The sequence below is a fragment of the Anomaloglossus baeobatrachus genome, chromosome 5 (assembly GCF_048569485.1).
Source record: "Anomaloglossus baeobatrachus isolate aAnoBae1 chromosome 5, aAnoBae1.hap1, whole genome shotgun sequence".
In the NCBI taxonomy this organism is placed as follows: Eukaryota; Metazoa; Chordata; class Amphibia; order Anura; family Aromobatidae; genus Anomaloglossus; species Anomaloglossus baeobatrachus.
Genome location: NC_134357.1, coordinates 28,440,258 through 28,455,458, shown reverse-complemented (window position 1 = coordinate 28,455,458; position 15,201 = coordinate 28,440,258). Strand labels below are relative to the sequence as shown.

The window sequence follows — 15,201 nt, the reverse complement described above, 5'->3', positions numbered from 1 at the left end:
TGGCAGCTGTCAATTTGCCCCCAACACTTTTCGTTTAACTTTTTCCCCATTATGTAGATAGGGGCAAAATTGATTGGTAAATTGGAACGCGCGGGGTTAAAATTTCGCCTCACAACATAGCACCCGGCGCTGCCCGGGATAGTAACTGTCTCTCTGTTTCTCTCCCATTCTCTGTCTGTCTCCCCCTCTGTATATATCTCTGTCTCTCTTTCTATCTCTTTGCCTGTCTGTCTCTTTCCCTGTCTATTTCTGACTCTCTGTCTCTTTCCCTGTCTGTCTAGCTATCTCTTTCTCTGTCTGTCTCTTTCCCTGTTTGTCTCTTTCCCTCTCTTTCCCTGTGTCTGTCTCTTTGTCTGTCTCTTTACCTGTCTTTGTCTGTCTCTTAACCTGTCTCTCTCTTTCCCTGTCAGTCTGTCTCTTTGTCTGTGTCTGTCTCTTTGTGTCTGTCTCTTTCCCTGTCTGTGTCTGCCTCTTTCCCTGGCTGCATTGTGACACACCAACATTCCATAAAAGGTCGTGGCTGCGCATTCTTCTGAAGTTCTGTCTGCACTGTGGCTCCCAGCTCCATTCGCTATAAAGGAGGCAGGTTTTTTGGTGAATAACTGTAAAGAGCGGGGTTAAAATTTCCCCTCAAAACATAGCCTATGACGCTCTCGGGGTCCAGAAGTGTGAGTGTGCAAAATTTTGTGGCTGTAGCTGCGATGGTGCAGATGCCAATCCCGGACATACACACATACATACACACACACATTCAGCTTTATATATTAGATATGAAGCTGAATGTGTGTGTGTGTGTGTGTGTGTACATATACATATACACATACATATAGTGTATGATGGCGCAGAAGTGAAGAATATCAGTGCGTGCATAAAAGAGAATACAAATTAAATTCATAGGGATAGAGGAGAGTCACCATGTTGTCGATTACCATCTATTTACCCATAGCCATATACTGTAAATTGAGGGCATTTTAACATTATGGGTTGAGTTAGTTTGTAAGAGGTTGGATACAGTCCTAGGAGACCTCAGAGTGTTACACATATATTTTCAGCAGGGAAACCATTCATTGTGAGCTGATTTTGCAGTGAAAGTTTGGTGAAGCCAGCAAATTCTAATTTCACAAGATTCGCTTGTCATCATTCATTACCTGTCCCGTCCTCTTTTATAGTAAGTTGACATTGGATGCTATTTTCGTATTCTGACAACTGCAATTTAAAGGTGTCAAGGTCCAGATTATAAATGTAATCTCCAGAGTCCAACTGTAAAAGAACACAGGTGAGAAAATGTGTGAAATGTTTGACACTTTTACATTGGACAGGTATTGAAACTTTCTACAGATTTCAAGTTGCCTAACCCTCCACTTCTATGAAGACATATCATCCTCCGATAGTTGAAAAATGCTAAATACCCCGTCCGTATCCATGTATAACAGAGAGAGGTAAACTTCTATCCCCACATTGTCATTGGTTCAGCTGGTAGAGTTCAATGGTCCATCTGTCACCTGTGTGTCACGCGTCAAATACAGTCACGTGGTTTCTGTCCATAGAAGGTCACAGCATCTGGCTGCACAGAATTCTCCATTGTTCCTGCTATCAGTATTCATTGGTATCGGTAGCTTTCCTGCTGGATTCACTCTCTCCCTTTTGGACCCAGCAGGAGCTCGACTTCCACCCATTTGCTGATCATCAGTATTCCCTTTGTGTTTAAATACCTTCCTTCCTTTGGACTGGTGCTGGCCATATTTTCAGATCATTCAAGCCGAGGTTGCAAGCAGGTGGCTTGTACTCCTCTGTGGTATCATTGCTGAAAGCTCTGCTGAACTTCTACTGGATTCATCTGTGGAAAGGTAGTGCATGCTTTTCCTCCTGTGTTTCCTCCTTGTGCCTTCTATAGTTGTTTAATGGTGTTGACTAAAGCGGGCTTTACACGCTACGAGATCGGTACAGCGATCTCGTTGGGGTCACGGATTTTGTGACGCACATCCGGCCGCTGTAGCGATCTTGTTGTGTGTGACTCCTAGGAGCGATTGTGGATCGTTGCAAAAACGTCCAAAATCGCTCCTCGTTGACATGGGGGTCCATTCTCAAATATCGCTGCTGTCGCGTGGGCGAAGCTGTTCCTCATTCCCGCGGCAGTACACATCGCTACGTGTGACGCCGCAGGAACGAGTAACCTCTCCTTACCTGCCACACGCCAGCAATGAGGAAGGAAGGAGGTGGGCGGGATGTTATGTCCCGCTCATCTCCGCCCCTCCGCTTTGATTGGCTGGCCACTTAGTGACGTCGCTGTGATGCCGAACGTCCCTCCCCCTTGAGGGAGGGATTGTTCGGCAAACACAGCGATGACGCCGACCAGGTAAATGCGTGTGACGCTGCCGTAGCAATAATGTTCGCTGCGGCAGCGATCACAAAATATCGGCATAACGATAGGGGCGGGTGCTATCACGCCCGCCATCGCTAGCATCGCCCGCCATCGCAGCATGTAAAGCACCCTTTAGACCTCATCCCATCCATTCCCTAGTTAGCGTCCACCACTAGGGATACCTAGGGTCAAGTATCCGGCTTGGCGCGTAGGTGCGGAACCTATCTAGGGTGGTGAGGGACCCCAGGGACCAGCAGTAGGTTCGGTCAGAGGTCACCATCTTCCCTCTCCCAAGACACAGGATTTTCCTTTCCTTCTCCTTCACCGTGTACTTGGTACTTCCCCGTCCCTAGCGTGACACCATCATTATAATTGTGACTGTTGCAAAAAAAATTTGATGGTAATTTTTTTGGTGCTGTTGATGCATCCAATAATTGTTTAATTGTTTTTTTGTTTTTTTTCTTAATTGTGTTTTCAATACTCTTTGTATTCATGCTGTTTTGTCCAAGAGATGCTTATCTACCATTGTGGCCATATCTTCCTAGCATTTTTTAAGCAAGATTACCTCTGTATTACAGAATTGTACCCAGGCTTATATTCCAGCACACAGTTAACACAAAATTTTGAGAGTAGCATAAAAAAAAAAGAAAAAAAAAGTTGATCTTATTTGGAATAACAATTTTACCTCTCCGGTGAAGTCCACGCAAATGTTTTTCAAGCCCCTCATACCATTTTTTTCTCTACCATTACTGTATGCTACATTCCGGCAGCAGTTTCCGATGACGCTGCCCGGTAATGGCTTACCATATACGTAACTGTAAAAAAAAAAAAAAGAAGAAGAAATAGGAAATGACCCTGTTGTATTTTTAATATTAAAAATATAATCTTGGAGTTTTTCTCATTTGGACCATCAAAGACGAACAAGTGGATAACAAGCCAATTTGCTGATGGCCGATCTTCCAGTTTTTACAGAGGCAACTTTTTGGTTTTAGGTGTAATGTAGACCATAAAAGTTACGTACTCAGCAAATACTTCAATTTGCGCTGATTTATCCAGAACTGATAATGGACTTGGATAGTCGAATTTGGGGTCAACTCTTGGCAACTCTGGAATATAATGGGAAGCGTGGATCAGATAGTACAGTGGAAACACAATGTTATAGGCTCACAGTTATCCTTGGATCAAGGCAGATAATGACTGCACCAGTAAATAAGACAGATCTAAAATCTAAGAACACTAACACTCCACTGCCATCTATTGGTGGAGCATTTTCTGACCTATAAATCCCCCTATTCATTCTCCACATGGAGTAGCTCCAATAGCCTCCCATCCAGTCAACGAGAACCCTGCTCACATGTGGGGACCTCCAGAACAGCTATCTACAGATGGGTGTCTTCTGAAACAGTTGTTTACAGATGGGTGTTCCCTGACAACTGCTACAAATAGATGTCTCCTGAAACAGCTGTCTACAGATGGGTGTCTCCTGAAACAGCTGCCTACAAATGAGTGTCTCTTGACACACCTGCCTACAGATGGCTGTCTCCAGAAATAGCTATCAACAGACAGGTTTCTCCTCAAACTGCTGTCTACAGATGGCTGTCTCCAGAAATAGCTATCAACAGACGGGTTTCTCCTCAAACCGCTGTCTACAGATGGCTGTCTCCAGAAATAGCTATCAACAGAGGGGTTTCTCCTCAAACTGCTGTCTACAGATGGGTGTCTCCAGAAACAGCTGTCTACCGATGGGAGTCTCCTGAAATAACTGCCTACAAATAGATGCCTCCTGAAACAGCTGTCTACAAAAGGATGTCTCCTGAAACAGCTGTCTACAAATGGGTGTCTCCTTAAACTGCTGTGTACAGATGGGTGTCTCCAGAAACAGCTGTCTACAGATGGGTGTCTCCTGAAGCAGCTGCCTACAGATGGGAGTCTCCTGAAGCATCTGTCTACAGATGGAACTATTTTCCTTTTGGAGACTAGAGATAGGTAAGAATTCTAGACTTGTTCCCTGGATCTTTGTCCAAATCACATAATTGAAAATATTATATTCATCAAGAAAGTCATCCAGGCCTCCTTGTACTTTTGTAGTGACTCAACTAAAGGGGGCTTTACACGCTGCGATATCGGTACCGATATCGCTAGCGAGCGTACCCGCCCCCGTCGGTTGTGCGTCACAGGCATATCGCTGCCCGTGGCGCACAACATAGCTAATACCAGTCACATGCACTTATCTGCCCTGCGACGTCACTCTGGCCGGTGAACCGCCTCCTTTCTAAGGGGGCGGGTTGTGCGGCGCCACAGCGATGTCACATGGCAGCCATCCAATAGAAGCTGAGGGGCGGAGATGAGCGGGACGTAACATCCCGCCAACCTCCTTCTTTCCTTCCTCATTGCCAGTGGAGGCAGGTAAGGAGATGTTCGTCGTTCCTGCGGTGTCACACATAGCGATGTGTTTTGCCGCAGGAACGACGAACAACATCGCTACGTACGAGACAACGATTTTTGGTGTTTGGACGACCACTCCAAAACCAACGATTTTTGTCTCTTTAACAATCGTTTAAGGTCGCTCGTACGTGTTACATGCTGCGATGTCGCTAACAACGCCAGATGTGCGTCACAAACACAGGGACCCCGCCGATAAATTGTTAGCGATATCGCAGCGTGTAAAGCCCCCTTAAGTCTTTCTATAGTGCCTTAAGGGTGCTTTACACGCTGTGATATCGCTAACGATTTGTCGTCAGGGTCATGGTGTTTGTGATGCATATCCGGCATCGTTAGTGGCATCGCAGCGTGTAACACGTACGAGCGACCTTAAACGATCGCAAAAGAGACAAAAATCGTTGGTTTTGGAGAGGTCGTCCAAACACCAAAAATCGTTGTCTCGTACGTAGCGATGTTGTTCCTCATTCCTGCGGAATCACACATCACTAATGTGGCGCCCCTGACCTGCTCAGGCAGCACTGAGTACTGCACCCATGCTGGGTGAGTGCAAACAGGTAATCCTAAAGGCTGAGTAGGGTGTGTACGCACAGACACATAGTAACCCCTAGGCAGACTCAGGAGGGGGCGTGGCCCCCGCGTCTCAGCTAATGGTGCGGTAGTGGGGCTGGAAGCTAGAGTGTGCAGTGGCAGTCAGAGGAGTATGAGTGGAGCAGCCGAGTCTGAAGTGCGGACGCCAAGGAGCGGAACACTAGTCAGACCCTGCATGTGCAGTGGCTGCTGGCGGGGGAGAACACTACCATACAGTTGGTCTGAAAGACACCAGAAGAAAGAGCAGTAAGGAGTCGAGTATGAGAACACCTGGTAGTGATGCACGAACGGGGCACAGGTCCATAGAGCTAGACATCCATTTAGTGATTTGCTAAATCCTGTAGGTGGTGGGACTAGAGGTTCCACACCAACCATTACAGAGCCCGAGCATCAGCAGCAACGAGGGGGCCCATAAGGAGGATCGAGCCTGGAGCCATCTTATCCTTGGTCCATGCTGCCAGCAAACGGGTCAAAAAGGGGAGAAAAGGCATCTGCGACTTCCCTGGATGAATCCCACGGTACTTTAAGTCAGGGGTTGTCCGAAACAAGAAGTGCTAGGAAGGCGAGTCAGCAGTCACCCCTACACCAGCCTGAAGGATACCTGGTTCCACCTGGTTCATCATAGCATCACTCAGGTTGCCTCACTCTACCACCAGAAAGTGAGTAAATACTTGAAAGAAATTGCTGGACTGAGACTGAGTTATTCTGCGACCTCTGGTTCTACACGCATACACGGGGGCCCCTGGGGCCAGCCTCACTATCGGGAGGCCATACCACCAGACTGCAGACACCATCAGCCCCAGACGCTCGTTAAACTGCAGTGGCGGTCCCCCATCACCCTTACCGCAAAACCGAGAGTGGCGTCACGACTCCTATGAAAGTGAACCTGACATACCTGTTGCCAGAAGGGTCTCTACAGAGAAGTCCCCGCAGTGTCCCGCAGGCGACCGCTGCAGCGCTATGGTGGGCGACTCATCTGGCGTCACAAACAGGATAAGGACTAGACCTGTTAAGACAAGTGACCATGCACCTTGGAGGTCCCATTGAAAAGTTTGAAATGCCGCCATATTGCCACCGCAGAAAGCGCGCCAAAGAAACAACAGCAGCCCGCGCAAAAAGAAGTAACCGCCCACGAAGAAGTGTGGCTGACCCAGAACCCCTGGAGCACTCTGACCGCGCAAAAGGAAAAAGATAAGGGCAGATCTGGCCTTGAACGCCAGGAATGTTGCAGTCGGGTGCAGGAAACGAAACTGAGAGGGTGTGGAGAGAGAACCTGGTTGAGCAGCGTGCAAGGCAGAATGGAGCTATCAGAAAGTGTTCGCGAGGAACCGGGTTGGACCAGACCCATGACTTAAGCGGAGCTGGAGGCCGAAGTAGGGAGAATTGCCAGCAGACTGGAGGAGCAGAACCAGCAAGAGATAGCTGCGTGGAAGTAGGAAGAGATAATGGAAATCCAAGGCCTACGGTTGCTGGTGCAGCGAGGCCCACCTAGAGGTGCCGTCCAAGCTCAGTTGGAGACGTCCTCAGCGATGGAGACCCTGATGAAGGAGATCTCCGGTCCAGCCCTGGGTGAGACCCATGTAGCCCCTGCCCGACCCGGTACGGCGTCCAGTACGACACCCGGTGCGACGTCCCGTGCGTTGCACGCTACAATGCCTGTTGGAGTGTGGAATCCGATCCCTGCTGCGATGCCCGCTGCCCCCTGCACCCCGGCGGTGCCGACAGCCAGGCCAGACCAGGCCACAACGCCTTCTACTACGGCCAGACCAGGCAGCAACGGCTTCTGCCCCTACCTGCAGACCAGAAGCGGTCACAGTGCCCCAGTCGCTGACTGGGAATGCCGCCAATAGGTTCCTGCCAGAAGCAGCCGAAGAGGCGGCTCAACTAAAAAGGGACTTGAAAACGCGGTTTCCGGTGCACCTGGTGGACAAGTACCTGGTCCCCGGGCTGCCTTCCAGATCTGCAGAGGTCTCAGCACCCTTCATGTCAGAGAGGGGTCCACCACCCTGGCCCTCTGATGAAAGTTCATCCCCAGAGCTGCTGCCAGAACAACCAGAGGAGTACCCAGCACCTCTAAGGGGGAGGAGGGGAAGCATGGAGGCTGAAGTGACAATTCCCAAACGCCCGGAGGAGGACGCAGCACCCTTGAAGAATGAGGGAAGCCCTGAGGTCGCGCTGTCGTTCCCCCACCGCTGGGAAGAGGTTACAACACCCCCTGCTGAGGAAGAAGACCTGACAGCCCACATGCCGAGTATGTACGTGACCTGGGAGCCGGCTGAAGACCACGTGATGGTGATGAGGAGGCCAGCCCGCAGAGGACAGCTGCGTGTGAGGGCAAGACACCCCCTTGTGCAGCATACCCCTGAACAAGAACAAGTGGAGGCCAGGGTTTTGCAAGAGAAGATGTCCCTGCGGCAGACTGGATTCCAGGCCCGAGGTCCTCTCCACTGTGGGGTGGTAGAAGAGTCAACCTGCGTATAGGCTACGGATTTATCGTGGAGGCTGGTGTCAAGGAAGGCATATTTGTCTCAAGGAGAGATGTGCAGGCGCACCTGCCAAGAGGAAACCCTGGTCGTGACCCACACATGGGAGATGTTGTAGAATTCACCAGGCACAAGGGTGAAAGGGGTTGGTTTGCCCTAGACGTGGTGCCCCGCCCAAAGAGCTCAAGCTACTCCCCTACAGCTGCTACCAGGTCCAGAAAGTCACCACCACCAGGGGACACTCAAGTTGTCACTAAAGCTGAAGTTCCAGATGACAACACAAGTACAGTTCCAGATGACAACGGAAGTACAGTTCCAGATGACAATGCAAGTACAGTTCCAGATGACAATGCAAGTACAGTTCCAGATGACAATGCAAGTACAGTTCCAGATGACAACGCAAGTACAGTTCCAGATGACAACGCAAGTACAGTTCCAGATGACAACGCAAGTACAGTACAAGACACCACTTCCCAGGAGCAGAGCACTGCCAAGCACCAATGAGAGGAGGAAGTCCGCTTAAGTCTGTAATGTTAAGTCTGCAATGTTAGTTACCAGTTGAAGCAACGTTAAAGTTGAAGAATGCGCCCACAAAGACTATTGTGAGAACTGTTTTTCCTTTTTGCACCTGGTTTTTGTGCACTTTAAAAACGGACCATAAGGTTATGAACTGGCTATAACCACAAACTCTCGCAATGTAAAAAGTTACCTTTTTGGTACCAACCCAGAGCATGCCTGTTTATGGGGCCTGGCTCTGCACCACCAGGAAGCACGTCTATTGATGGGTCTGTTGTCCAAAAAGCAAAGAGCACGCCTGTTTATGGGGCCTGGTTCGCCTACGATAAGGGAGCACGCCTGTTTATGGGGCCTGGCTCTCCAACCACAAAGACGCTGGTACGCCTGTTTATGGGGCCTACCTTACCCACCATTCCTAGGAGAGGAAGATTGGAGATAAGGCTGGGATAGAGCTGGCCCAGACCTGGTCACCAAATGGACCGGTGATCTGCCTCCTGAGCGGTTTTGGGTGGGTTTACGGACTTGTGGGTGGTGAAAAATGGTACCTGGTATAATGCTTTAAATGTTTTAACCCCTTCATGACCGGCCGATTTTTCGCTTTCCGTTTTTTTTTTCGCCATTCTTTTTCTGAGAGATGTAACTTTTTTATTTTTCAGTCAATATGGTCATGTGAGGGCTCATTTTTTGCAGAACGAGCTGTACTTTTAAATGAAACCCTCAGTTTTATCATATAGTGTACTGGAAAACGGCAAAAAAATTCCAAATGCAGAAAAATTGCAAAAAAAGTGCAATAGCAATATGGTTTTTGAGATATTTTATTCACTGTGTTCACTATATGGTAAAACTGATATGTGGGTGTGATGCCTCAGGTCAGTGCGAGTTCGTAGACACCAAACATGTATAGGTTTACTTTTATATAAGGGATTAAAAAAAAAAATCGAAAGTTTGTCCGAAAAAAGTGGCGCACGTTTTACGCCATATTCCGTTACCCGTAGCGGTCTCATTTTTCGGGATCTATGGCTCAGTGACGGCTTATTTTTTGCGTCTCGAGCTGACGTTTTTAACGGTACCATTTTTGCGCAGATGCTACGTTTTGATCTCCTCTTATTGCATTTTGCGCAAAAGTCGTGGCGACAAAAAAACGTCATTTTGGCGTTTGGAATTTTTTTGTTGCTACGCCGTATACTGATCAGATTAATTGATTTTATATTTTGATAGATCGGGCGTTTCTGAACGCGGTGATGCCAAATGTGTGTATATATATATTTTTTTAACCCTTTAATTTTCAACGGGGCGAATGGGGGGTGATTTGAACTTTTAGGTTTTTTTGTTTTTTTTTTAATTTTTTAAAACTTTTTCTTAACTTTTTTTTTTTTTATTTTACTAGTCCCCCAGGGGGCTATTGCGATCAGCAATCCGATCGCTCTGCAGTATCTGCTGATCACAGCTACAAGGCTGTAAACAGCAGATACGCTCTCTTTCTCTTTTGCTGTGCCGCTGGCACAGCGAAAGTGAAAGCAAGGCAGGTGTAGTACAGGAGTCATCACATGACCCTGTGCTACCATGACAACTATCGGGAGTCACGTGATCACGTCACATGACTTCCGGTATCGGGCGGTAAGTAAAATTTTACCGCGATCGCGCTTATAATGGCGCTGTCACATATTGACAGCGCCATATAAGGGGTTAGACGGCACAAGCAGATAACGATTCTGCTCGTGCCTAGCAGGCACACATCTCAGCTGTGAAAATCAGCTGAGATGTGTGCCGATCGCAGCATGATGCTGCCGGCAGACCGCGGGCAGTAAGGTTATGACCGCAGGGACGTAATTTTACGGCCCGCGGTCGTGAAGGGGTTAAATGTTTTTATGTGCGTGCCTTCCCTGTGTGGGAACGGTTGTATTAAAAGCAAAAATGTTCTTGTCTTTGTAGCCTGCGGACGTGCTGATGATAACTAAAGGGGAATGTGGTGCCACAGCTTAGAGGGAACCCCTAGGCAGACTCAGGAGGGGGTGTTGCCCCCGCGTCTCAGCTAATGGTGCGGTAGTGGGGCTGGACGCTAGAGTGTGCAGTGGCAGTCAGAGGAGTAGGAGTGGAACAGCCAAGTCTGAAGTGCAGATGCCGAGGAGCGGAAAACTAGTCAGAGCCTGCACGTGTAGTGGCTGCTGGCAGGGGAGAACACTACCACACAGTCAGTGTGAAAGACACCCGAAGAAAGAGCAGTAAGGAGTCGAGTACGAGGACTCCTGGTAGTGATGCACGCACGGGGCACAAGTCCCTAGAGCCAGACATCCATTTAGTGGTTTACTAAATCCTGCAGGTGGTGGGACTAGAGGTTCCACACCAACCATTACAGAGCCCGAGCATCAGCAGCAACAAGGGGGCCCGTAAGGAGGATCGAGCCTGGAGCCATCTTATCCTTGGTCCACGCTGCCAGCAAACGGGTCAGAAAGGGGAGAAAAGGCATCTGCGACTTCCCTGGATGAATCCCATGGTACTTTAAGTCAGGGGTTGTCCGAAACAAGAAGTGCTAGGAAGGAGAGTCAGCAGTCACCCCTATACCAGTCTGAAGGATACCTGGTTCCACCTGGTTCATCATAGCATCGCCCGGGTTGCCTCACTCTACCACCAGAAAGTGAGTAAACACTTGAAAGACATTGCTGGACTAAGACTGAGTTATTCTGCGACCTGTGGTTCTACACGCATACACCCGAGCCCCTGGGGCCAGCCTCACTCTCGGGAGGCCATATCACCAGACTGCAGACACAGTCAGGGCCAGACGCTCCTTGAACTGCAGTGGCGGTCCCCCATCACCCTGACAGCAAAACTGAGAGTGGCGTCACGACTCCTATGAAAGTGAACCTGACATACCTGTTGTCAGAAGGGTCTCTACAGAGAAGTCCACGCAGTGTCCCGTAGGCGACCGCTGCAGCGCTGTTGGCGACTCACTATGTGTGACACCGCAGGAGCGACGAACATCTCCTTACCTCTGTCCACCGGCAATGAGGAAGGAAGGAGGTGGGCGGGATGTTACGTCCCGCTCATCTCCACCCCTCCACTTCTATTGGCCGGACGCTTAGTGATGCCGCAGTGACGTCGCTATGACGCCGAACGTATCTCCCCCTTGAGGGAGAGATTGTTCGGTGGTCACAGCGACGTCGCTGACAAGGTATGTGTGTGTTCAAAAGGATAAGGCACTTCTACCGAATTTCTAGTTCCCTGGGTGCTCAGGTAGGTTTCCAGACCATATACAGTAGTAATATATACAAGACACTTCTGAATTCAGTAAAATGTGATGATTTTTTATTATTTCATACTCAGTATAGTCAAGTCAGACGTTGCGGCCCAAACATGGCCTTCATCAGTAACTGAAATAGATTAACAAAATATCCAAAATTACATCAAAAGAATAAAAAAAATTGTAAAAATAAAATAGGAACATCAAGTACAGTAGATTTATACAAAACAGATTAAACATCTGTGTTAATAGTTCCAGATGATATAGATAGAATAGACCAATACAATGAATGATATATCATAAGTGATTACAGTGCTGTATAGCAAAAATTCTGGATCCCAAAGGAAGACCAGAGCGGTGTATAGAGAAGTAAAATCTAGGAAAATCGTGAAAAATAACCGTGAAAAATTACTGTGAAAAATGTGAAAAATACTTGAATAATAGTGATGATAGTGAGGTAATAGAATGGGACAAAAAGAAAGTGCCTGTGTTACCTAGCACCTGAGATGAATAGAGATAGATTATAGCTTCACTCATTTCATTGGCAGTGTTTGGAATGCTAAAATGAATGTGGGACAATGTCAGGTATTGAGCTCCTTTACATGAAAGGAATGGAGAGAGCACGGACCTCCCGACTTACCTAGCAGGTATGTGGCTGTGATCTGCAGTCGGTTATTTCTGCCATGGGCAGTTGCAGTGATGCTAAATAAAGGAAGGATATATAACATTAGGTGGCTTCCCAAAAGGAGGACAAGAGGCAACAATCTATAAGCTTACCTATTAAGAGACTTTCTGTGGTTTGCAGCCTGTCATTAGCAGTATCCACTGCTGTGTGGAGGGATTGACTATAGGCAACTGTCAGGCTTAAAAGCCGGCATGATCCAATCACATGGGGGGAGGGGCGGGTCTAGCTACGTGGCATGTGTCGCTGGAACCAATGAGCTTAGGCTGGGGGTTCCTTATGTGACGTCAGAGCTCAGAATCAGGTGCTGGGCGGGCACATGTGCTGTGATTAGGAAAAACAGAGTTCAGCTTACTGCAAGTATAGACCAGGAGCATGCTCAGTAGGCATGAAACCAGACTTAGGGGTACTTTGCACACTACGACATCGCAGGTGCGATGTCGGTGGAGTCAAATCGAAAGTGACGCACATCCGGCATTGCTGTCGACATCGGAGTATGTGAATCATTTTTACTACGATTAACGAGCGCAAAAGCGTCGAAATCGTATGATCGGTGTAGCGTCGGTCATTTCCATAATTTCGGAAGGACCGATGCTACAATGTTGTTCCTCGTTCCTGCGGCAGCACACATAGCAGACATAACAGAAGCGAGTAACATCTCCTACCTCCATCCCGGCTGCAATGAGGAAGGAAGGAGGTGGGCGGGATGTTTACGTCCTGCTCATCTCCGCCCCCTGCTTCTATTGGCCGCCTGCCATGTGACGTCGCTGTTACGCCGCACAACCCGCCCCCTTAGGAAGGTATATTATTACACTGGGGGCAGTGTAAACAGGGCAATGTTCCCATTTTTGGAGTATCCAGAAATCTTTGAGTGGACAGGGCTTTGTTCAGACCTATATCCGCGCGGACTAGATGATCTTTCAAATTATTTGCCCAGCGAAAACAGGGGAGATATTTATTTTTGAATTCTTGAATATTAGGGTAGCCATTGTGTAAAATATGCCAGTGCCTCCGAATCGCACTCTGCATTCTATACATGAATGGGTGGTAGGTATGGATGAATGGGATCCGCCCCTTATTATCATCTTTGGGGGAAGGTGTATGTTGGATACTACTATCAAGGATTGAAGGGGGATATCCCCGTTTTCCAAATTTGTCCCTCATTTCAAGAAGTCTTGTTCCACATGTATTGGAATCAGATACAATTCTTTTGACCCGTTGAAATTGTGAAATGGGGATGGACTTCATTGTAGCATTCGGATGGTGGCTGGTATAGTGCAGTAGAGTATTGCGGTCCGTTGGTTTCGTGTATAGATCTGATGTAAGATTACCGATGTAATCATCTATGAACATCCACTTTTTAAGTTATATTGTCCGCTTTGGCGACGCTTTATCGATGATGTGTTTTGCATATGGACGGGGCCCATCGAGTCCTTACATGAATTCTCTGGACACATTAACAATGCTTGGCCTTCACTCCGATTTACTATGCATTTTGATAATAATAAGATTAATTTCTTAGACACCTATATACTGAAGGACGACATCGGTAATCTTACATCAGATCTATACACCAAACCAACGGACCGCAATACTCTACTGCACTATACCAGCCACCATCCGAATGCTACAAAGAAGTCCATCCCCATTTCACAATTTCAACGGGTCAAAAGGATTGTATCTGATCCCAATACATGTGGAACAAGACTTCTTGAAATGAGGGACAAATTTGTAAAACGGGGATATCCCCCTTCAATCCTTGATAGTAGTATCCAACATACACCTTCCCCCAAAGATGATAATAAGGGGCGGAGTATGGCTTATTAGGCACCTGCACCACTCTGAAGGGACATCTTCCAGACAGGCTTTCACTTTCCTCTCAAAACCTGTCTGGTTTCATGCCTACTGAGCATGCTCCTGCTCTATACTTGCAGTAAGGCCGGTTTCACATATTCGGCTTTTCGTCGTTTTGAAGGATGCGTCGCACGCCAGTACAGTATGATACAGTACAATGGCAGCGCCGCAACTTCCAGGTCACATGCTCTGGTCACATGACAGCACGTGACTGGCGGTTGTTGCGCTGCCAGTATACTGTATATGTCGCGAGCGGAGGAGGGGACACCGCACTCTCCCACTTGCTCGGGTCCGGCTGCGGCTGCTGCTGCTCGGTGGCTCGAGCGATGGGCCGGATCCCGGGGACTCGAGCGGAGCTCCTCGCCCGTGAGTGAAAGGGGGGATTGGTGTTTTGGGATAGTTTATTGTCCGTGACGCCACCCACGGTTGTGGTGATTTGTTGACACCACCGCTGCTCTGTATGGGGATCCCGGGAGTGATGGTGTGGAGCAGCTAGATGTTAGTCCTCCCCTCCGTGGGTAGGGGGGTAGTTGTACCGGGGCCCAGTGATGAGGTGGGTGATGCAGGGCTTGGTGGGGTGCAGGGACGCGGGGGCAGCGCTGTGCCTTGCGGCACTGTGGTACTCACTCAGCCTGAGACGATGACACAGTTCTCGGTAAAACACATGGCTGGAAAGACGGTTCCCACGGACGGCTGCACTTGCTTTACCCCAGTAGTTGACGGTGATGGTCCCTTTTCCTGCACCTAAGATGATGATGGTTTCGATGGGTTCCCACCGGTAACCCGCTCCCCGGCTTGGATATGGGCCGGAGGAGCCCTACTTTGCCCGCAGGCGCTGGCCCTGAGAAACTGGTGCCCTGGCGGTGGCGGTGTCTCTCTGTAACGGTTGGACTGTTGCCTTCAATCGGGACTTGCTTGTTGGGAGACCCAGAGGTCCCCTTCACTAACGGATTTGGCAAATTCACGGCGACTCCTAGCCTTGCCGGGATCCGAAAGGCCCCTGCCACTGGTGCTGACTGTTCTTCGTATACCGCTC

General features: G+C 48.6%; 1 protein-coding gene across 1 annotated transcript in view; it reads right to left on the bottom strand.

Moving 5' to 3' along the window:
• LOC142312595 (ovostatin-like) overlaps positions 1–15,201 on the bottom strand; it is a 297,827-nt gene that overhangs the window by 245,427 nt on the left and 37,199 nt on the right. Inside the window, exons 7-9 of the mRNA XM_075351587.1 lie at positions 3,384–3,468; positions 3,048–3,177; positions 1,149–1,260 (exon numbers count right to left, since the gene is read on the bottom strand). Coding sequence (XP_075207702.1) covers positions 1,149–1,260; positions 3,048–3,177; positions 3,384–3,468 — 327 coding nt within the window. The remainder of the gene's footprint in view (positions 1–1,148; positions 1,261–3,047; positions 3,178–3,383; positions 3,469–15,201) is intronic.